Here is a 22,387-nt window from a genome sequence, read left to right as displayed (position 1 = left end):
AGACAGATACATTATCATTTTTTAGATCCACCAAACTCCAAGTTTTATCAGTAGATTCTGAACTTCTTAGGATTCCTTGATACAAGATGCAGTACTATTGCACATAACAGATGTTTTTGACAGTAAGATTAAAAATTTAGGCTGTAACTTTTTAAAGGATAAGATCTGTTTACATTTGCATTACTACATGCATTGATCAGTGGTTTATATGCCACACTGTGTTTAATGGCACAAAAGAGGCGGCATGGCTCAGTGGGTAGTGTAGTCGTCTTGTAGCCTGAGGGTTGATCCTCGGCCTGTCAAGCTCATGTCGAGGTGTCCCTGAGTAAGACACCGAACCCCAAATTGCTCCTGATGGGCCTTGCATGGCAGCTTCTGCCATCAGTGTGTGAATGTGTGTGTGAATGGTTGAACGTGATGTATCATGTAAAGTGCTTTGGGTAAAAGCGCTATATACAGTGTGTGCAGAATTATTAGGCAAATGAGTATTTTGACCACATCATCCTCTTTATGCATGTTGTTCTACTCGAACCGGTACAGGCTTGAAAGCCTACTACCAATTAAGCATATCAGGTGATGTGCATCTCTGTAATGAGAAGGGGTGTGGTCTAATGACATCAACACCCTATATCAGGTGTGCATAATTATTAGGCAACTTCCATTCCTTTGGCAAAATGGGTCAGAAGAGAGATTTGACTGACTCTGAAAAGTCAAAAATAGTGAGATGTCTTGCAGAGGGATGCAGCACTCTTAAAATTGCCAAGCTTTTGAGGCGTGATCATCGACCAATCAAGCGTTTCATTCAAAATAGTCAACAGGGTCACAAGAAGCGTGTTGAAAAAACAAGGCGCAAAATAACTGCCCATGAACTGAGGAAAATCAAGCGTGAAGCTGCAAAGATGCCATTGGCCACCAGTTTTGCCATATTTCAGAGCTGCAACATCACTGGAGTGCCAAGAAGCACAAGGTGTGCAATACTCAGGGACATGGCCAAGGTAAGGAAGGCTGAAAAACGACCACCACTGAACAAGACACACAAGATAAAACGTCAAGACTGGGCCAAGAAATATCATAAGACTGATTTTTGTAAGGTTTTATGGACTGATGAATTGAGAGTGAGTCTTGGTGGGCCAGATGGATGGGCCCGTGGCTGGATCAGTACAGGGCAGAGAGCTCCACTCCGACTCAGACGCCAGCAAGGTGGAGGTGGGATACTGGTATGGGCTGGTATCATCAAAGATGAGCTTGTGGGACCTTTTCGGGTTGAGGATGGAGTCAAGCTCAACTCCCAGTCCTACTGCCAGTTTCTGGAAGACACCTTCTTCAAGCAGTGGTACAGGAAGAAGTCAGCAAGAAAAACATGATTTTCCTGCAGGACAATGCTCCATCACACGCATCCAAGTACTCCACTGCGTGGCTGGCCAGAAAAGGTCTAAAAGAAGAAAAAATAATGACATGGCCTCCTTGTTCACCTGATCTTAACCCCATAGAGAACCTGTGGTCCCTCATGAAATGTGAGATATACAGGGAGGGAAAACAGTACACCTCTCTGAACAGTGTCTGGGAGGCTGTGGTTGCTGCTGCACGAAATGTTGATCGTGAACAGATCAAAACACTGACAGAATCTATGGATGGCAGGCTTTTGAGTGTCCTCGCAAAGAAAGGTGGTTATATTGGTCACTGATTTGTTTTTGTTTTGTTTTTGAATGCCAGAAATGTATATTTGTAAATTTTGAGTTGCTATATTGGTTTCCCTGGTGAAAATAAATAAGTGAAATGGGTATATAATTGGTTTTTGTTAAGTTGCCTAATAATTATGCACAGTAATAGTCACCTGCACACACAGAAATATCCTCCTAAGATACTAAAACTAAAAAAGCCCCAATCCAACTTCCAAAAATATTCAGCTTTGATATTTATGAGTCTTTTGTGTTCATTGCGAACATAGTTGTTGTTCTATAATAAAATTAATCCTCAAAAATACAACTTGCCTAATAATTCTGAACACACTGTAAATACAGACCATTTTTATCAAAAATCTACATTTATATCAAACATGCTTATTTCTTATACAGTTCTTATAGGAAATGGGTTAATTACAGGGCAAGCATAAAGTATATAAAATAATATTTTGGACCTTTGTTGAGCTATAAACATCATGTATAGACTAGACGGTTTAAAATCTGGATCATGCACCATCAATTTCATGTTTAATCAGAGTTGGGCCAATACTGATAATAGAATTAGAAATACTCACAGATCCTGTCATAAGTAAGGGATCTATAAGTCCCACAGAGGCAACGGTTTTGTGAGAAGCGCTAAAAGTCTGAAGTTATGAAGGCAGCATTCTGTCTCTAGCTTGAAAATAATCTCTAATCATTCTTATCACAAATGTGGGAGAGGCAGGGGTTTGATACTTCTGATTTCAATACAAATGCATCAGGTATATGTCTATATGCACTACACTCCTACATATCCTGCACTTTGTAGATAATTGATAATTGGCTAGTGGTTAATTATGGGTATTTATTAGTTAACAGATCTCAGAAGAATCAACTCAGACCTATCAGGTGGTTGTATGAACATCTGGTAAAACATCAGAGAAGAATCCGACAACATTGCCACAAAGTAAAATGATGACTTTGAATCCAACTTTTTTTATAAAGCACTTTTAAAACAACTACAGAGGTCCAAAGTGCTGTACAGAAGACTAAAAGCAAGAATAAAATTAATCAAAACAATAAAATAAAAATGAAGACAAATTAAAATAAAAGTTACTTGGTAGTTTCATGGTTATTTTATTGTAAATTTATTGTAATTCTTTGGTTGTCTTATTGTTATTTTATCTGTTTTTATCTGTGAAGCACTTTGGTCAGCAGGTGCTGTTTGTATTGTGCTATACACTACTGTTCAAAAGTTCGGGGTCACTTCCCTATTGAATCCCATGGCAAAGTGACCCCAAACGTTTGAACGGTAGTGTATAAATAAATTTGAATTGTATTGAATTAAAAAAAAACAAAACAAACAGAAGCAAAATGTCAAAATGTCAAGAGTGTAAAAAAGCCAAGGAAAATGTGAGTTTTAAGAAGGGATTTAGAATCAGGCAAAAAGGAGGCCTGTCTGATATGCAGAGGCAGATCGTTCCACAATCTGGGACCAGCAACAGCAAAGGCCCGATTTCCTCGGAGCTTAGGCTTTGTTCTTGGCACCATCAAGAGCAGCTGATCAACTGATGTTAAAGAGCGTAAAGGTATATAAGGTGAAGGAGCTCAGCAAAGTAGGATGGTGTCAGACCATGGAGAGATTTAAAAACAAAATTATTTTAAACTAAATTCTAAAAAAAAAAAAACAGGCAGCCAATGAAGCGATGATAAAAGCGGAGAAATGTGTTCAGGTTTACGTGTGCCAGTTAAAAGACACACAGCAACATTTTGCACCATTTGAAGGCAAGCAAAGGAAGACCCACTAACCAAAAAATACAATCCATTACAGTAGTTCAGCCAAGTGGTTATAAAGGCATGAATAACGCTTCGTAATAGCAGGCTTTACTTTGGCAAGTTGCCTTACCTGAAAAAAAGCTTGCGTTTACAACTGCCTTTACTTGACTGTCAAATTTAAAATCACAATACTTTTTAACACCAAGGTTTTTGATGACTGGCTCATTGTACTGGGCCAAATAAACCAGATCTACAGGGGAGGACCCATCTGTGCCACTAAAAACCGTAACCTCAGTCTTGTCTTTAGTGAAATTTCAAAAATTACAGGCCATTCATACCTTTATATCATGGAGACATTGAAGCAGTGCTCTGACAAAGTAGGGATTGGTCTTTTTTATGAACATATAAATCTGACTATCATCTGCATAACAGCAAAATGAAATACCGTGTTTCCTGAGTATGGAACTTAGTGGGAGCAGGTATACAGAAAATAGTAGAGGGCCTAAAACTGAACCTTGTGGGACCCCATATAAGAAAGAGGCAGAAGACGACACAGCATTACCAAGGTTGACACAAAATGTCCTATCAGTAAGGTAAGACCTAAACCACTGTAGAGCTGTGCCTCTAATGCCCACCTAATCAAAATTTCATGATCCACAGTATCAAAAGTTGCAGATAAATCAAGAAGTAAAAGAACAACAAAGTCCCCAGAGTCAGTAGCTAATAAAATATCTTAGAAGAGCTGATTCTGTACTATGTGGAGATTTAAAACCTGACTGAAACATCTCTAGACTATTGTGCTCCTTCAGAAAGGCCAATAGTTGAGTATACATTATCTTTTCCAGCACTTTTGAGAGAAAAAAAATTTGGAAATGGGCCTGTAATTTGTACAAACTGAGGGATCCAGATCAGGCTTTTGACCAATGGTTGAACTACCGCATGTTTAAAATTTCCTGGGACTATACCAGAAGCCAGACTGCTATTGATGACTGTAAGAACAGATGGACCTACAGTTGGAAAGACCTCTTTAAGAAGTTGAGAAGGGATGGCATTGTTTGAAGAACCTAATGGCTACAAAACACAAAAAAAATCTCATCTAAAAAGCACAAAGTCACAGACTCAAACTGATCAAAGACAGCAGAGCAAGTGACAGGGACTGAAGGATCAAAACCAAGTGGCGAGATCTAAGCCCTTGTAAGAGTGATTTTGTCACAAAAATAATTAAGAAAGTTTTCACATATAGCAGGGGAGACCTCCATAAAGTGTGGGGCTTTAAGAACATTGCTAATAGTGCCAAATAAAACACGCGGCTTGTGGCAGTTTAACAGAATAATATCTGATAGGTGTTTTCTCTGAGCATCTTTCACATTTATTTGAAAATGATGCCAGCAGTCCTTTAACATTTGAAAAGATACCTAGAGTTTATTTTTTTTCTACTTGAGTTCTGCCTTTCTGCACTCACGTCTGACAGTATGAATGGTGTCATGCAGCCAGGGCTCAGATTTAGTTCTGATCAGCTTTGTTTTAAATGGTGCCACAGAGTCTAAACAGTTTCGCAGGTGTTGTGAAACCAAGACCTTAGCTCTTCTGTGTCTTTAGACTCAGATGTGACATAACTGACATCAAACACAGCTGAAAAGCATACAACAGTGGAAGGGTTAAAAGTGTGCCAAACAGCAGCGCGAGGTTTAACTGTATTACAGGCCAAAGCGGCCTCAAATAAAACAGGCATGTGATCAGATTCAAGATTCAAGATGTTTATTGTCATTATGCAAGGATAACAAAATTTTAAAGAGTCTCTTGGCTTAGCACACATAAATAAGGAAATAGAAAAATACTTAATTAAAAAAATGAAGATATAAAATATATAAACGATAAAAAAGATGTAAGAAAATGAAAGAATTCAAAGATAGATAAAGAAAGATAAAGTGCAACCTAGTGCAAGGACGGAGGTGTGTTTGTGTGTGTCGGGAGTGTGAATCTTCAATGTGTGTGTGTATTGTGGTGGGATGTATAAGTGTTGGGCTATTGCTTTCACAGCTCTGAGGAAGAAGCTGTCTCTGAGTCTTTTTGTGGTGGTTTTAATGCTCCTGTACCGCTTTCCTGATGGAAGTGGTAAAAACAGTACATTGCCTGGGTGGGTGGGGTCGGCTACAATGTATCTGGCCCTCTTCTGGACTCAGGCGGTGTAGATGGAGTCCAGATCTGGTAGGCGGCGGGCCACAATCCCCTGAGCTGTCCTCACCACCCCCAATTACTAGGTTAAAAACAGGTATGCCATCCAATAAAACAGGATCCAGTATGTGACTTCGTTCCTGAGTGGGGCCACTCACAGACTGTGTATGACTAAAAGTCCGCAAGATCTAAAAAGTCTTTAGCCAGCAGCTTATTAGGACGACAAACATGAATTTTAAAATCTCAGACAATTAAAACTTGTCCATATTTAGGCATGAAATCAGCCAAGAAATCTGAAAAGTCGCATATAAAGTCCTTATTATACTTCGGTGGTCAGTAAATCACCGCCCACAGCTTTGGGGGAGAATGACCCAACTCAAATAAACGCAGCTCAAAGCTGGAGAAAGGCTCCGATAATGTGAGCTGCTTACATTTAGAAGTCGTTTCATAAACAGTCAGTATTCCTTCCCTTTGGCCCGATGTCCTTGGAGAGTTGAAATATGTGCAGCCACAGGGCAACAGTTCAGAAATAGCACTGGACTCACCGACATTCATCCATGATTCAGTTACACAGAAGAAATCCAATGCTCGGGAGATGAAGAAGTCCTTTAGGATGAAGGTTTTGTTTGTCACTGACCTAGCATTCACCACGCCTATTCTGTTGGGAGCCAAGGCATTAGTCACCAGGGGAGCCCGCTGTAATGGCTGCCGGTTCTTGAGATTTGCCAGGCGCCAGCGCAGATGTGGATGACAGATACGCGAAAGCAGATTTGCTTGATCCGAGCCGACCACCGGTACCCCACAGAAGGGTCCCATGACCACAACGAAGCAGAGAGTGAACGAAATTGATCCAAAACAGTCCAAGAAAGCTTTGGGAGAAAGCTCTAAACAGGCCTTAAGCTATGTCAGCCGCCTGTCGCGCTTACCCTGATGCCTGTTCTACTGGTGGGGCAAAAATGAGCCGGTATTCCAGGTAGGAACGGATGTGGAGATTCTTATCCAGTCTGATTAAACTGTACTGTAAGCGACAGACCGCATGCCCCACACACAGACGCCATCCTTCCTCAACAGAAAATCAAATTCTACTCTTTTCAAAGGTCATTGTGCCGATCTTTTCCTCGCATGAATACACATAGATCTGACAGACGGACGTCATTTGACAACTGCTTCAGTTTGATTCATGTTATTGGTAAATGACATTTCCTAACTACTCTCTGTGCTGCTTTAGCCATGTGAGAGACCACCTGGAGAAACTCTGGAGTGGCATACTGGTAAAATATGAATTACCTAGAATCTCAAAATGCATCCCGATAAAAGCCTTTTTAATGTTCTCCTCTGAATCTCGAGGGCTTCTGTGAAATGCCAACAAAATGAAAATAAATTCTGAGTGCCAAAGATGCTTTTGGCTTTCTCTGATGAGCTGATGGAGACATTTCAAAGCCCTAACCTGTGCAGGGGGAGAGCACAGCTGCTGAGAAGATTTCTGCAGTTTTCTCTTCACTTCAAAGTCCCTACTTGAAGAAACCTCCTGCCTTTCCAACTAAATGGCCACGGCATGAATAAATCTATTTAATCGTTCTATTTCTGAGTAAATACTTAACCAGCAGCTGCATCACGAGCTTTATCCAAATCACTACTTGTATGTAAATTTAGGAATTAAACCTTATTGACTTGAGCCTGAAAAGACATTTTGACTATAAGACTTTCCTTAAATCAACCTTTTATTCCAGGTTTATTTGCATTTCACTTGCTGTTTAAATTTGCCAACTCCATACTTTTCCCATATGAGGTTAATTCTAAAGCCACGGCTCATGTAAAGGTTAATTGGTAATTTAATTTCCCTTCAGGCAGCATATACGTCCCGCTACAGAGCAACGCACAGACCCATGAAGAGTAACGCAGCCGGAGTTGGCTGCACACCTTCGTCCCACGTCGGCAATTAAACGGTCACTTGGTTTGTGTATCATATTCATTCAGTAACTCCCCTCGTATCAGAGTAAAAAACAGACAAAGCAGCAGCAGCCAACCCCACACCTAGCTCACATAAATATTCCACCTCTTGGTGCGGACTCTTTGAAGACAAAGAGTAGAACCTGCCAGAACATTTCAAAACACAGATATGAAATTTAAGGAGGACTCAGAGAGCAATGTATTTTCTTTGTTCACTCTTTAGATAGCAAACATTTTACCACGTAATCCCAAACTGAGTCAGGTAACCCCTGAACCCAGGCCTGTCTGTCTGAATAAACTTTGGAGATGGGATGTTTCCTTTTTCTTTCCTTATGAGTCAAAATATTTCTATGATTTTTTATTCTTTTAAGAGTGAATGTAAGGTGTTAGGAAAACTGAATTCTAAACTGAACCCAGTGATCTTTTCCAAGAACTTATCAAATTATTTACGTTTTTTTTTTTGTTTTTTTTCTCAGAGATTTTGCTGCATATTGACATGACAGCATCACACAGTTGCTGCAGATTAGTCAGACGCACATTCATGATGAGAATCTCCTGCTCCACCACATCACGTTGGACTGAGATCTGGTGACTGTTGGAATACAGTGAACTAACTGTCATGTTCAAGAAACTAGTTGGAGATGATGTGAGCTTTGTGACATGTTGCATTATCCTGGGATGGACATGGTCGGCAACAGTACTTGGATAGCTTGTGGCGTTTCAACAATGCTGGTAGTTAGTTGGTACTAAGGGTGAGCCAAGAAAATTGCCCCAGAGCATTACACCACCACAAGCCTGAACCACTGATACAAGGCTGCTCACTGGATTCATGTTGACCATGTCTACTACATGTTTAAATGGACAGAGCTGCTGCCAAGTGATAGGTTGAATAGCTATTTGTGTTAACAAGCAATTGAACAGCTGAACCTAATAATGTGGTAAAAACATTTATAATATGATGCGTTATTTTTGTTTTGTTTTGTTTTATAAACATGTAAAAAAAAGAATCCTGTTTAACCTCACACATAGTCAAGCAATAGGGTTTACAACCTAGCTCTGTTACTTGTGATTATCTTAATCTTCAAGTCTTTAAAAGCTAAACCCCTTTGGTCTTTCTTTTATATATATATAAACCAAAGTAAAAAAACAGGTAAGATAAACTCCAGCAACAGTTAAAGCTGGAAACACCCAAAAGCTCTAATTTAAAAGAACATATCCTCTAGAAAGGAGCCCACCGCTCTGGACTTTCAGACCTGTAACAGCACATGGGGAGCTCATCTCCAGGCCAGGTCATACACATGGGAGATGGTGGATAAAGGGGGAGACAATGAAGTCCTTGAACATGTAAGAAAGATATTCACTGGATAACGAAAGCAATGGCATTACAGTGCCCCCCCAAAAAAACTGGCAGACATGGCTGAGGTAAAGCGCACTGGCTTCCTCTGTTTAGTCTATTCCCACCTTAAATAAGGACCAGAAAAAGTCTTAAAAATACAAAGCCCGAATGAACTTTTCTGCTTGTTTTTTTCTTGAAACTCATTTGTCTAAGATTTTTTTTTTTTCAAATAAACAACTGAATATAATTTAGCTGAATACATTATATAAAAAAAAAGAGAATATATCTATATACATATATTCTCTGGCTCAAATCTGAAACTTTTGCACCTCAACTCAAAGCAGCAGCCAGACAAAACAGCAGTCAGTCAGTGAGCCTGAACCTAGGGTGTCAGATGTGTGGAAAAAAGTTTAAAATCAAATGTTCTGTCTTTTTTTCTTAAGCATTCAATACTTCATTGACTGCAACTTGATTCAGACTGGAAATCCGCTGTAGAGTTCTTCAGGATGTGAAGAAGGGAATTAGCACAGCGATCATCAACTGAGTGGTTTTGATGAATTTCTTCTGTCCTCGCTGCCAAAATGCCTCGTATGTAGTGATGCATAAATCGATGCATTTAATTGGCTCAACAAAACAAACATTCTTTACACCTATCGTCCACCTATCGTCCAGAGTAAAGACACATCAAAAAGCACACAGAGGTTATTTACCCCTGATATGACTCTTTTCTAACGCTCAATAAAAACATGACAGAGGGGTCTTTGATTGTTCAGGGACCGATAAGATGTCCGAGCTGACTTTCACTGACAACCTAGATGCAGACAAGCAGCAGGAGAAGGAGAGGAAAGCAGTGGCATCTGGATGAGATCTGGCACAGGTCATCGGCTGCACATGTGGTCTGGTATAATTTACAGAGTTGTAATGGAGGAGTGGGTCATAAGCAACTGTCTTGCCTAGCAACATTCACGGTAAGGTGGAAGGGGAAAATGCAGAGCTGGCAAGTAGGGAAAATATTTTAATACTGTGAGACATCAACAGTTTATGTGTTCCATCCAAACTTCCAGCCATTTCTGAACACAGAGGACACAAGCCAAATCAAAACTATCTGGCTTTATGATTGTAGTTGATTTATTGTCACTGCTAAAGTATCATGGCTGAACTGCGCTGCTTGTGAATGTTATTAACTGCAGACTACATATGATATTCTGCACAGGAAATATACCTCAAGCACAGATTCTTAAGCCATATTACAGCACATCCAGGTAAAATTGTAGCATCCTGATGTATAATTTCATTTTAAAGGAAGAGCAAGTCAGAAAACTATATGACAATCATCTTAGAAACTATTTATTAGCATAAGAACATAATTTCACAGACAGAAATAAAGTTATCTTTTCATTTTAAGTAACAAAAAGAATAAAATAACGTGCTCCTGCACAGCACTAATCTCCTGTTTAGTAATCCATGTAACCTGAAAAATAATTCTAGCTGTACAGTATATACACTCACTTGTTTATTATTTCAGACACACCTGTTCAATCGTTTAACACAAATAGCTACTCAGCCAATCACATGGCAGCAGTTGTTAGTTACTTGTCAAGAAGAGTAACACAGATAACCACTGGCTCCAACCAAGGTATGCAGAATACCATCTCTGAACACACAACAGGTCTAACCTTAAAGCAGGTGGGCTACAGCCCACTAGGTGCCACTCCTGTCAGCTAAGAATAGGAAAATGAGGCTAAAATTCACACAGACTCATCAAAACTGAACAACACAATATGGAGAAACATCGCCTGGTCTGAGTCTTGATTTCAGCTGTAAGATTGAGACAGTAGGGTTAGAATTTGGTGTATAAACAACATAAAAACATGGATGCACCCTGCCTTGTATCTACAGTTCAGTCTGGTTGTGTTGTAATGGTGTGGGAGATATTTTCTTGGCAAACTCTAGAACTCTTGGTACCAGTTCAGCATCATTTAAACACCCCAGTCTGCCTGAGTATTGTTGCACCACAGTGTACCATCTTCTGAAGGCTGCTTCCAGCAGGATAATGCACCCTGTAACAAAGCTCAAGTTGTCTTGAACTGATTTTTTTTAACACATCAATGAGTTCACTGTACTCCAATGGCCTCCACAGTCACCAGATCTCAGTTCATTAGAGCAACTTTGGGATGTGGTGGAACAGGAGATTCACTGTGTGATGCTGTCATGTCAATCAAGGCCATGAAGAATTAAAGCAGTTCTGAAGAAATAAGGGGGTCCAACCTGGTACTAGCAAGATGTACCTAATAAAGTGAGTATGTATATTAAATGAACTGAAACATAACTGTGTGGATTATGGCATAAGACAGACTGTCTAGTGCAGCATTAAGTACACTAAAGACACAGCTTTTGTATTAAAGTTGTTTTGGTCATAGTGAGAATTTCTGTTTAACAACCATAAGAAAGTTAAACTCAACTCTAAAATGCAGAGTCAGAGGAGTGAAGCCAGGACAGGGGTAATGTGTTCTCTTCTATTGGTGCCTGTTAAAAGTCTTACAGCAGCTTTCTGCACCAGCTGCAGACGTAACAACAAGGACTGACTCAATCCTACATAAAGTCCATTGCAAAAATCTAACCGAGATAAAATAAATGCATGTTTCACAGTTTCAAAAAGCTGCCTGGAGAGAAAAGATTTAATCTTTGCCAACCACCATAACTGATATAAACTCGACTTGACTACAGCTCTAATTTGGCTGTCTAATGTAAAATCATTCCAACTTAAAACCCAGGTTGGTAATGGTTTTCTTGCAATATCCTTACAATATCCCAAATCAATAGAAGTGGATTCACAAGGGCCATTTGGTCCAAAAACTGTCACCTCTGTTCTCTTTTCAAACATAATAAGGATTGTGAGATCATTGGCAGAAGACAACAGTTTCCAAATTTATTTTTATATATATTTGTGTACAGTCCGTGCTTTGACCAATATGACCTAAAATAAAGTTTTTTTATTACCTGTTTTAGCCCCAAATGCGAACTGCAAATTTGTCTACAGCCAGTATTTACAGTCAATAAATATTTTCCTCGCAAGTATGCATAAATTTAGCAGGAAACTGATGCAGTTAGCTTGTCAAAAAACAGGAAGCGATTCTTTTTCTCTTTGTAAAGATTTCCAGCACACAAGGCTGACTGTTTTTAAACTAAGCAGAAAGATTTAAAAGGCTTGTGTCAGCAAAAATAATTACTCTAAACCTCACATTATCCAGTTATTAATTTATTTTCCGTTATCAGATAACTTATTAGGCTTGGAAGGCGTAAAATTTGACAATGCCAGCATCTCTGGAAAAAAGGTTTCTTTGGATATATTTAAAAAGGATTCCTGCAACATGCAAGTTATCAGTTTCTGTCTGTGATTTGTCATCATGAAATATGGAGCATATTGCACACTGGCTGTGGTATTCTGAGTAGTGATGACAACAGAGATACACATGTTTTGCTTCATGTTTAATATTACTGGAAAAGTCTGGCCGAGACAGTAAATCTAATATGGTTATACCCAGAAATGGTGTAATTGTTGTAAAGGTTAAGTAACTCAAACTCAGTTTAACTAAATAGAAAAGCCAAACTGAGATACCTGTTGCACTTGAAACATTCATAACCTACATAAAAGACTAACGTGTATAATGGAATCTACAATTTCTACAATACAACATGCACATTAAATTCAGCCTTTGACTTTAACGTATTTTTGACTATTTCTTTCACAAAAATCCTATCTATGATATAGAGAAGGAAAACAGATCTTAATTCAGGCACTCAACAATTTTTTTTTATCAGTCACAGCTAAAACAGATATTCTCTGACTTGGGTGAGTCTGACATCTGGATAACAATATTTTCATTCTGTGTTGGCCTTTGTGGACAACAAAAACAAGGAGAAAAAAGAAAACTATATGATCAAAATTCCTATGCTACCTTGTTGTCTTACCTCACATGACTGGATGCAATAGATGTTTTGAGGGTCAGGATACCAAGTCATCATTCCGGTGCACACTATGCGCTGAGAAACAAAACACATTAACACATTGGTTAAACAATGCAGCTACAGGAAATTAATAACTACTGTGTCTGTTATGGAAGAAACTATATAATTGTCAGAAACAACTATTTTTACAAGAGTTTGTACAAGCTTGATGCTCAAAATATGAATTACTGCAATTCATGTGTACAACTTTTACATAACCGGTTCTTCAAACAGGGTGCTGCAGTGTTGATCTATTATGGTGTTGATTAACTCAATAGAAAATGTATGTCATAAGCTGGAAAGTTTTTTTTAAGTTTGACATCCTTCAAACTTATTTTAGAGGAGGCATCTGGGGTCTTCACTTTTAAGACCTGAAGTCCTCCAATTAAGGGACTTTGAGAACAGATGGTGTCAAACTATGCCAAAATGGACATTTAGGAGACTTAGGCTGAACTATCTGTACTAAAAACCTATCTAATTTTTTTCTGCTTCACTTTATCAGAATTCACATTATTCTAAGCTTTGAAAAGTTTTAGAGCCACAGCTGCATCGTTCCAAAGGGATATTCATTGCTGTGGCTGCAGAGATTTACACATTTCATTATGGGTATGGAATTTTTTAGCAGAAGCTTAAAAAATATGCACAGAGTTTAAAGGGTTATGTTCATAGATAAAAATACCACAGACAGTACAGAGCTCTTTTTTAAAACATAAATTCTGTTCACATCTGCTGGTTTAAGGGGGTATTCCAGCTTGTAGAATCATGTGACAGCTGTGTTTTGCAGCCAGCAACTGGATATTAACACTTTGGCCATTTTGAATGTGGACCATTGTTGATTCAGCAAATCAACTTAAGGGGACATTATTAGAGGAAAATAAACATTAACAGAGCAAGAAATAAGAGACAACATTGGACTGGCTTTTACTGAAGAGAGCTCAGAAAAGAGACAGGATGCAAGATGGATGCCGAATTAGCCTTCAATAGGAGGCACGAAAGTGTGAAAATCTGCCAAAGTTAAGCAGCGCCTCTTTAAAACAGTGCATGTCAAAGAGATTAATACAATGATCACCCAGCCAGATTAATACACCAATGAAAACACATCATTATTCATGTCATACATTGACTCTATAAACCCTGGTCTGCACTGCAGCTCAATCACACTAAGGTTTGTTTACGTTTTAAAGGCTAACATTTGTTTCATTACTGTTTTTATGTAATTGGTATAGTGCCTCAATCACTCACAGGGCTGGCTTCCCACAAAGCTGTGTGTTAAGTCCTCTCCTCTATTCAATCTACACCTATGACTGTTCTCCAGCCCACTCAAGCAATCACATCATTAATTTCGCAGATGATATAACCATCATTGGGCTCATCTCTGGAGGAGATGAGATTGAGAGACTGTCAAAGTGGTGTGTGGTAAATTGTCTAAACCTCAACACCATCAAAACAAAGGAAATGATACTGGACTTCAGGAAGACGTGCGACGCACCACCTCTGCCTCTCTACATCAATGGCGTGGGAGTGGAAAGACTGCAGTCCTTCAAATTCCTGGTCACAAAACATCTCTGCCATCAGCAAGAGAGCACAACAAAGGCTCAATTTTCTTCAGTTGCTCAAAAGGAACAGTGTGAAGCAAAGGCTGCAGGTTCAATAGAGCAACGATTGAGTATCCTGACATACTGTTTCTCAGTGTACAGACAAAAAGGTTCTACTGAGAGTCATTAGGTCAGCAGAAAAGATCATTTGGCTGTCCCCTGCACACCTGAAAAACCTTGTTACGTCACGCTATTGCAGCAGAGCGTCGAACATCATAAAGGAGAACACATTAGTCATTTAAGCACTAGTCACTTTCATGTAGTTTTCATTTATTTACTTAATATTATTTCAGCCATCCATCCATTGTCTACCGTTTATCCAGAGTCAGGTTGCAGGGGCAGCTGCCTAAGCAGGGAAACCTAGACTTCCCTCTCCCTGGCCACATTCAACCAGCTCATCTGGGGGGATCCAGAATCGTTCCCAGGCAAGCCGAGAGATGTAGTCCATCCAGCGTGTCCTGGGTCTTCCCCAGGGCCTCTTACAGGTGGGATGTGCTCGGAACACCTCACCAGGGAGGTGTCCAGAAGGCATCCTGACCACATGCCCGAGCCACCTTATCTGGCTCCTCACGATGCGGAGGAGCAGCGGCTCTACTCTGAGCCCCTCCCGGATCACCAAGCTTCTCACCCTATCCCAAAGGGAGAGCCCGGCCACCCTGCAGAGAAAACTCATTTCGGCCACTTGTATACACAATCTTGTTCTTTTGGTCACTACCCGCAGCTCGTGACCATAGGTGGGGGTAGGAAAGTAGACTGACCGGTAAATCAAGAGCTTTGTCTTTTGGCTCAGTTCCCTCTTCACCACGACAGACCGATGCAGAGTCCACATCACTGCAGATGCCGCACCGATCCGCCTGTCGATCTCCTGCTCCATCCTTCCCTCACTCGTGAACAAGACCCTGAGATACGTGAACGCCTCCACTTTGGGCAGGACCTCATGCTGACCCAGAGAATGCACTCCACCCTTTTCCGGCTAAGGACCATGGTCTCGGATTTGTAGGTGCTGATTCTCATCAGCAGCTCCGCATCCCCACGGTACACAGTGTTGATGGAGCACTGCTTTCCCTTCCTGAGCTGCCGGATGGTGGACCAGAATTTCCTCGAAGCCGTCCAGAAGTCATTCTCCATGGCCTCTCTAAACTCCTCCCATGCCCGAGTTTTTGCCTTAGCGACCACCGAAGCTGCGTTCCGCTTAGCCTGCTGATACCCATCAGCTGCCTCTGGAGTCCCACAGGCCAAAAAAGCCTGATAGGACTCCTTCAGCAAGACAGCATCCCTTACTGCATAACAATGAGTTCGGGGGTTACCACCACGATAGGCACCGACGACCTTATGGCCACAGCTGCGGCTGGCTGCCTTAACAATAGAGGCACAGAACACAGCCCAATCAAACTCAATGTCCCATGCCTCACCCGGGACATGGTTGAAGCTCTGCCAGAGATGGGAGTTGAAACTCTTTCTGACAGGGGACTCCAGAAGTTACCAGCAGACCCTCACAACACTCTTGGGTCTGCCAGGCCTGACCGGCATCCTCCCCCACCATCTGAGCCAACTCACCACCAGGTGGTGATCAGTTGACAGCTCTGCCCCTCTCTTCACCCGAGTGTCCAAGACATGCAGCCGTTAGTCCTACGTTACGACTACAAAGTTGATCGTCGAACTGCTGAATAGTGTGTCTGGGTGCCAGTTATGGCTCCTTTCCAGCCAGAGCGGTGACATTCCACATCCCTAGAGCTAGATTCTGCAGCCGAGGATCAGACCACCAGGGTCCCTGCCTCTGGTAGCTGCCCAGCTCACACTGCACCCGACCCCTATGGCCCCTCCTGCAGGTAGAGAGCCCATGTCACCCTTTCGGGCTGAGCCCGACCGAGCCCAATGGGCAAAGGCCCGGCCACCAAGCGCTTGTCTCCATACCCCTTCTCCAGGGCTGGCTCCAGAGGGGGGCCATGGTGACCCACGTCCAGTCAAGGGAAACCTAGGTCCATGATTTGTCGTCATCATAGGGGTATTTTGAGTCACGTCCCTCCTCTAGACACCTGTTTGCCATGGGTGACCCTACCAGGGGCATAAAGCCCCCGACAACATAGCCACTAGGATCATCAGGACATGCAAACTCCTCCACCACGGTAAGGTGGCGGCTCAGGGAGCAGTTATTATTATTGTAATTTATTGTAATTTATTTTAGTATATAATTACCAATATACTCAGTGTGTGTTGTGTCATTGTCTTTGTGTATTTTATGTAATCGGAGTGACTAGCAATCTGCACTATGTGTAATGACAATAGCGACTTGAAATGAATTGACTAACGGGAAATCAGAATTTGCAGCTCCTGCTTGGAAAAAATTATGTAAATAGAAATCTGCACAATTGCTTTATTTTTAGTATCTTATGTGCAAAACTGTTTGAACTAAAAGTGACTTAAAGGTGTCAAAAGAATGCACTACATAGCTGAAATGGAAATTATTCATTCAATTATTGATTTTACTCATTCATTATCTGAACCGTTTAGTCCATTACGGGTCGAGGGTAAGCTGGAGCCTATCCCAGCATTTTAGCAGGCGAGAGGCAGGATACACCCTGGACAGGTCACCAGTCTGTCGCAGGGCCAACATAGATATGGACAAACAACCATCCACATACACACACTCACTCCTAGGGAGAATTTAGAACAACCAATTAACCTAACATGCATGTCTTTGGACGGTGGGAGGAAAATGGAAAATGGAAATTACACAATGTGAACTTGTACTCATACTGTATGAACTGGGCTCTTTCTGAGTAGAGTTTTTATTTAATAACACAGTAGCAGGATGCAGTTACTTTTATTGAATTGATGTTTTTTTTTTTGTTTGTTTGTTTTGTTTTGTTTTTTCCTTTTGTTTAAGTTTTTTTTTTTTTTTTTTTTTTATTGATGTTTTTTTTTTGTGGAAATATCCAGAACATTATAAAAACCTGCTGCCTTCCTGGTGTGTTTTGTTTTGCAAGACAGAAAATTGCAATAAAGGATAAATAAAAGAAACAAACTAAATTATTGTATGGAAATGTGGATGAAGTTGTGGTCCTCTGTCATTTCTTTGACCCCAGAAATGTACAAGGTGGTTAGCAGACAGCTGATTGACTATAAAATATAGACAGTGAAAGCAGATCCTCCCCAAGGCTTTTCTGCACATGCTGACCCAGAAAGGGAGACCTGATTCTGAAGTATTTGAGATAACACAATGCCTTGAAATCACAAGGCAATGTCAGAGATATGGCGTAAGTAATCAGACCTCATTCCAACTATTTAACCTTGGCAAAGGCAGACTAACTGGCTGGCTGGCTAACTGACCACCCAAATGTAAGGTGAAACTGGAGCACTGTTTGCAACAGCATTAACACTAAAGTGATTCCTAAGATATGGTATTGGGAAATATGACCCACCTTTAAAGCAAAACAACAGTATTGTAACTTAGATCCAAGATCTGACATTCCTACGAGTTTGTTTGGGTGTTTTTTTCACTGGTTGTACAAACTTTGTGTGAGAGATGTGAGCAGTTCCTAGAAGGCTTGACGTCAACTGGAACCTTTACTCTTGTTACCTCCCTGTGATTTCCAGTAACACAAAAACTCTTGAAAGATAATGAACAAACAGATACGATCTGGAGTTGTGTAATAAGCATATTCAGCTGGAAATTATTCTTTTAAAGGGTCTTTTTTTCCTTTGCAAGATATTTGATCAAATATATGATGTTAATCACATGTACACTTATATCTGTTTATTCTTTAATTGACATCAGTGGACCTCCGGCAAGTTTGTCCAGTTCTTCAAGGATCCCCTACTGCAGCCAGGCCAGGAGATATCATTTGTGTCAGCCCCAAGGACTCCAAACCAGGAGGCATTTTTATCAGATGCCTCCTTAATCTAATCAATTAAAAGAAAATCTCAGCTTAATTTATATGAATGGATTAGTTTGAGGCATTATTGGTTAAAAAAAGAAACATCTTTATGATTCAAATCATTTTTGTAAAAACATTATGGAGTCTTGGAGATACTAGAGTAAGATGCTAACTTTGAAATAAATTAGTAATAAATGAAAGATGAGTGATGTATTTTGCTAAATATGTCAGCCATCAAAAAACATGTCATTATTGTGTCTGTGTATTAGTTGTCTTGGTGTTGTCGATTTGTGTTTATCAGTTAAGGTGAGTCAGGCTGGAACAGCAGCTCAGTTTACTCTCTGTTGATGTTCAGAGGACCAGATGTTTGGATGAATTATACATTCTGATACAGCTCTCAGAGCTGTTTTTCAGTGGATCGGGTTTTCATGGCACCCTGGACTAGTCGCGTAGCAGCAAGTGAGCAAAACAACCATTGTTTTATAATACCTGCCAAGAGTCTTCATATGGTAGAAAAACTGCAATATTTCGCTCATTTGCGGTTGTTTTGTCAGGCCAAAAAAAAGAAACCAACTCAGAAACAAGTAAAGTCAATGTTGCAAGCAGCATCTCTCCTCTTGTCGCTAGATTTTGATGGAGGGGACTAAATGGAAACTGATGTCCAGTGGCTTGTCAAAGTATTTGCACCCCTTAAAAATTTTCGTATTCCTTTGCATTACAACCTGTAATTTAAATAATTTTTAAAGACTTTATGCAAAAAATTGACAAAAACAAATAATCCAAATTGGTGAAACATATTGGAACCTAATAAAAAATTTAATTTCATCATAATTATACTCAGCTAAAATTCTAAATAATGGCAAGGAATCAGTTAAAAAGAAAAGTCAAACGTGATGAAATTAAAACAGTTTCTTGAGAGAGATGAAATCTAATCCCATGGTGGGTTTGGTCACAACAAACTGATGAATACTAAAAATTTATTACAAAGATGGAAAGATTTCCCAGATAGCAGACATGTTTGGGCCAAATCTGGGATACTTTTGGCATTATGGCTCAGTTAAGGCACTGGCAAGTGTTGTGTGGGCCAGAAATGAACCAGATGTCAGTTGCCAGCCAGGCTTGGATTATGTCGAGTCTCATGTGGGCTACATGTGGTCCAGATATCAGTTATTGGCCTGGATGTGGATTTTGTATTTTGTTAGCCAGAATACGGGCCACATGTTATGGTCATGTGCAGCCACATTCACATTCAGTGAACACCGAAGGTTAAGGTAAAATTTAGGCCAAACAAAAATGCACATTTGGGCCATGTTTGGTCTGCCGGAGCATCTAACCTGGACAGTGGTGGACAACATCCAGTGCTTCAAACTGTTAACTGTGATGTTGTTGGGCAGAACTACTGGGTCATGAAGATCCATATCCAGAGCAACAATGCATGTTGGAGAGCACACAGCCCCTGCAAAGAAAAAAGAGAGAAAAAAAGGCTTAAGTCCAGTACTCTCCTGTATGTCTACCAAAAAAAAGACAGACAGACAGACAACCAGGCAGACAGACAGACAAACAGACAGCCAGGCAGCCAGAGAGAGAGAGAGTTGGGCCGATACCGATACTAGCATCAGAAATACTCGCCATCCTGCCAAAAGTAAGGTATCGGCGAGTATTTCTGTCTAAACCCCATCAGACACAACCACACACAGACACAGGAAGTTGGTTATGTAATCTTACGTAACCATTGTTTTGAGTTTGTAGGCGGAGAAGCAGCTGCACGTGAGTCATTGTCGTGCTAACATTTAGCATTAGTGGTATGATCCAAGCTTATTTACTCAATAATTAAAAATGTTCTGTGACAATCATGGTTTTCATGTGTTAAAAAAACATGAATGATATAAATAAATATTAAGGCTGTCAAAAATAACTCATTGACAGCAACAAATGAGACATGTTTTTAATAATCACGAATGGTGATTAATCATGATCAATTAATTTGTAAACTATGATTAATCTGATATATAAATTTCATGTTTTAAAGTTTAACCTATGCTAGGCTATCGAATGACAGTAACAATATCATACATCAAAGTCTATCATAAATATAATTTATTTAAATTATAAATTTAATAGACCTCTTAATAAAATAACACAGGTATCAGTACTCGGTGTCGGCATATACCTAAACCCCAGGTATCGGAATCGGTATCATACAGAAGAAAATGGCATCGGAACATCCCTAATAAATAGATAGATAAGAATCTGCAACTTCCAGATAGATTTGATTTACTGCCTTTTCTGCTGTCTGTCTGGTTGCACTTACACGCTCACATGAACATGCACAATGAGCTGCACCTGTTTCCATCTGCTTTCTGCTGGTTGCTACTGCTGTTTGTGTGTCTGTGCTTCTTTCTCTGCAGGTACTCTTGATGATTATCTGTTGCATTCTCTGTTCTGTTGCTTTCTATTTGCTTCATGTTCAGACGTAGCACCTGGATATGGGGTTGTGCCTGGTCTTATTTTTCAAGTATTTCCTTATGTTTCTTTATGGGGATCCTAAACTCTGGGAGTCAAGCCTGCTTGGTCTGCCCTCTGCAAACATGGCTTGACTGGCTCCTGGTGTAAATGGGTCCCCAAAAATGCCGTTTCCTCACAGCAGCGCCAAGCCAAAGACAGATATTAAGAGTTTGTGTGTGTGTGTGTGTGTGTGTGTGTGTGTGTGTGTGTGTGTGGATGGTTGAAGGGGGGGGGGGGGCGGGGGGGTGGGAGGAGTTTAATCTGTCACATAACTGGGTGTGTAAAGGGCTTATTGTTTTTGTTCTGTGATTTTCTTTTTTTTCATTTTAATATGCATTCATTTCTACTATGTAAAGCACTTTGTGTTGCCTTTGCATGAAAAGCGCTTTATAAATAAAATTTGATTTGATTTGATTTGATGTTTCTTTGTATATTTCTCTTTTTTGTTTTTAGCATTGATACTGTTTATTTTGTTATTGCAGCCCAGTCTGTTTCCCTTTCCACATTTCATTTCTGTCCTTTTGTCTCTTTACCTCTTCACCCTTTTTCCCTTTTACTCCTTCATCAGGTTTGGCATTAATATATGAGTTTATGGCATAGCAAAATATTTTAAAACACAAATAAAATAATGACATAATAAAAAGTATTTAAAGTGTCAAGGGTAGTCATATGTACAAGAGGCCTCCCTTGGCAAAGCAAATCTGTCCCGCACAATTTGGCACACAGACCACCGTTCTGCATGTCATGAGGTCCGGGTTATTAAAAAAACTTTTAAAAGGGGAGAGAAATTTCTTGTTTCCCTAACAATCAATCAAAAAGGTCACTTATAAGATATTCTAATTAGAAATAACTTTATTAATTAAATAATTAAGTCATGTGGATCATATTTTTGTAGTACAAGAGAGATGATTCATCAAATCTGCACAATATCATAATTGTTTTTCTTACATAAACTACATTATTACAGTGTATACATTACAAAATTACATAAACCAAACAAAGCTTCTTTTTGCCAGTCGGTGAGAAGAGAATATAATAAGGATCCCTAAAAGAAATTTCACTCACCGATATTCATCTCCTGGTCACAGCTGTACTCCACAGAGTTAAGATCTTGAGGAGGAGAGCAGGATCCCTGGAGTGTGGAGCACATAGTAAACTCTGCTGTCCACTTCCCATCCTTGGTGCAGCGAATTTCCCTCTTGAAACACACACACATGCTTAAATCACTGTCCACAGTCTACATTTTAGATTATCTGTTTATCTGTTTAACACAAGAGCAACTGAGTAGTCTATTAAAGTTTGTTACAGTTTACACCTTATGGAATACACATGCTTTAAATAAAGCATTGCTCTGTTAGGGCTTTACAGATTATTACATTGTAGGACTTTGACTTGTGCATCAAAACTGAGGTTAGATCTCAGCAGCCTGGGTGATGATATTTGAAAGACTACCAAGAATAGAATCAGAATGACTGAAAGAATTTGGGGGCACACAGGATTTTA

At 40.0% G+C, this 22,387-nt stretch overlaps 1 protein-coding gene across 1 annotated transcript in view; it reads right to left on the bottom strand.

Annotated features, from left to right (window-relative positions):
* Positions 1 to 22,387, bottom strand: part of pappa2 (pappalysin 2) — an 80,237-nt gene that overhangs the window by 4,844 nt on the left and 53,006 nt on the right. The window contains exons 23-25 of the mRNA XM_041991996.1: positions 21,950 to 22,082; positions 19,714 to 19,835; positions 12,871 to 12,942 (exon numbers count right to left, since the gene is read on the bottom strand). Of these exons, the coding sequence (XP_041847930.1) occupies positions 12,871 to 12,942; positions 19,714 to 19,835; positions 21,950 to 22,082 (327 nt within the window). The remainder of the gene's footprint in view (positions 1 to 12,870; positions 12,943 to 19,713; positions 19,836 to 21,949; positions 22,083 to 22,387) is intronic.

Source organism: Melanotaenia boesemani, chromosome 8 (assembly GCF_017639745.1).
Source record: "Melanotaenia boesemani isolate fMelBoe1 chromosome 8, fMelBoe1.pri, whole genome shotgun sequence".
Taxonomy (NCBI): Eukaryota; Metazoa; Chordata; class Actinopteri; order Atheriniformes; family Melanotaeniidae; genus Melanotaenia; species Melanotaenia boesemani.
This window is presented reverse-complemented; position numbering and strand designations above follow the sequence as displayed.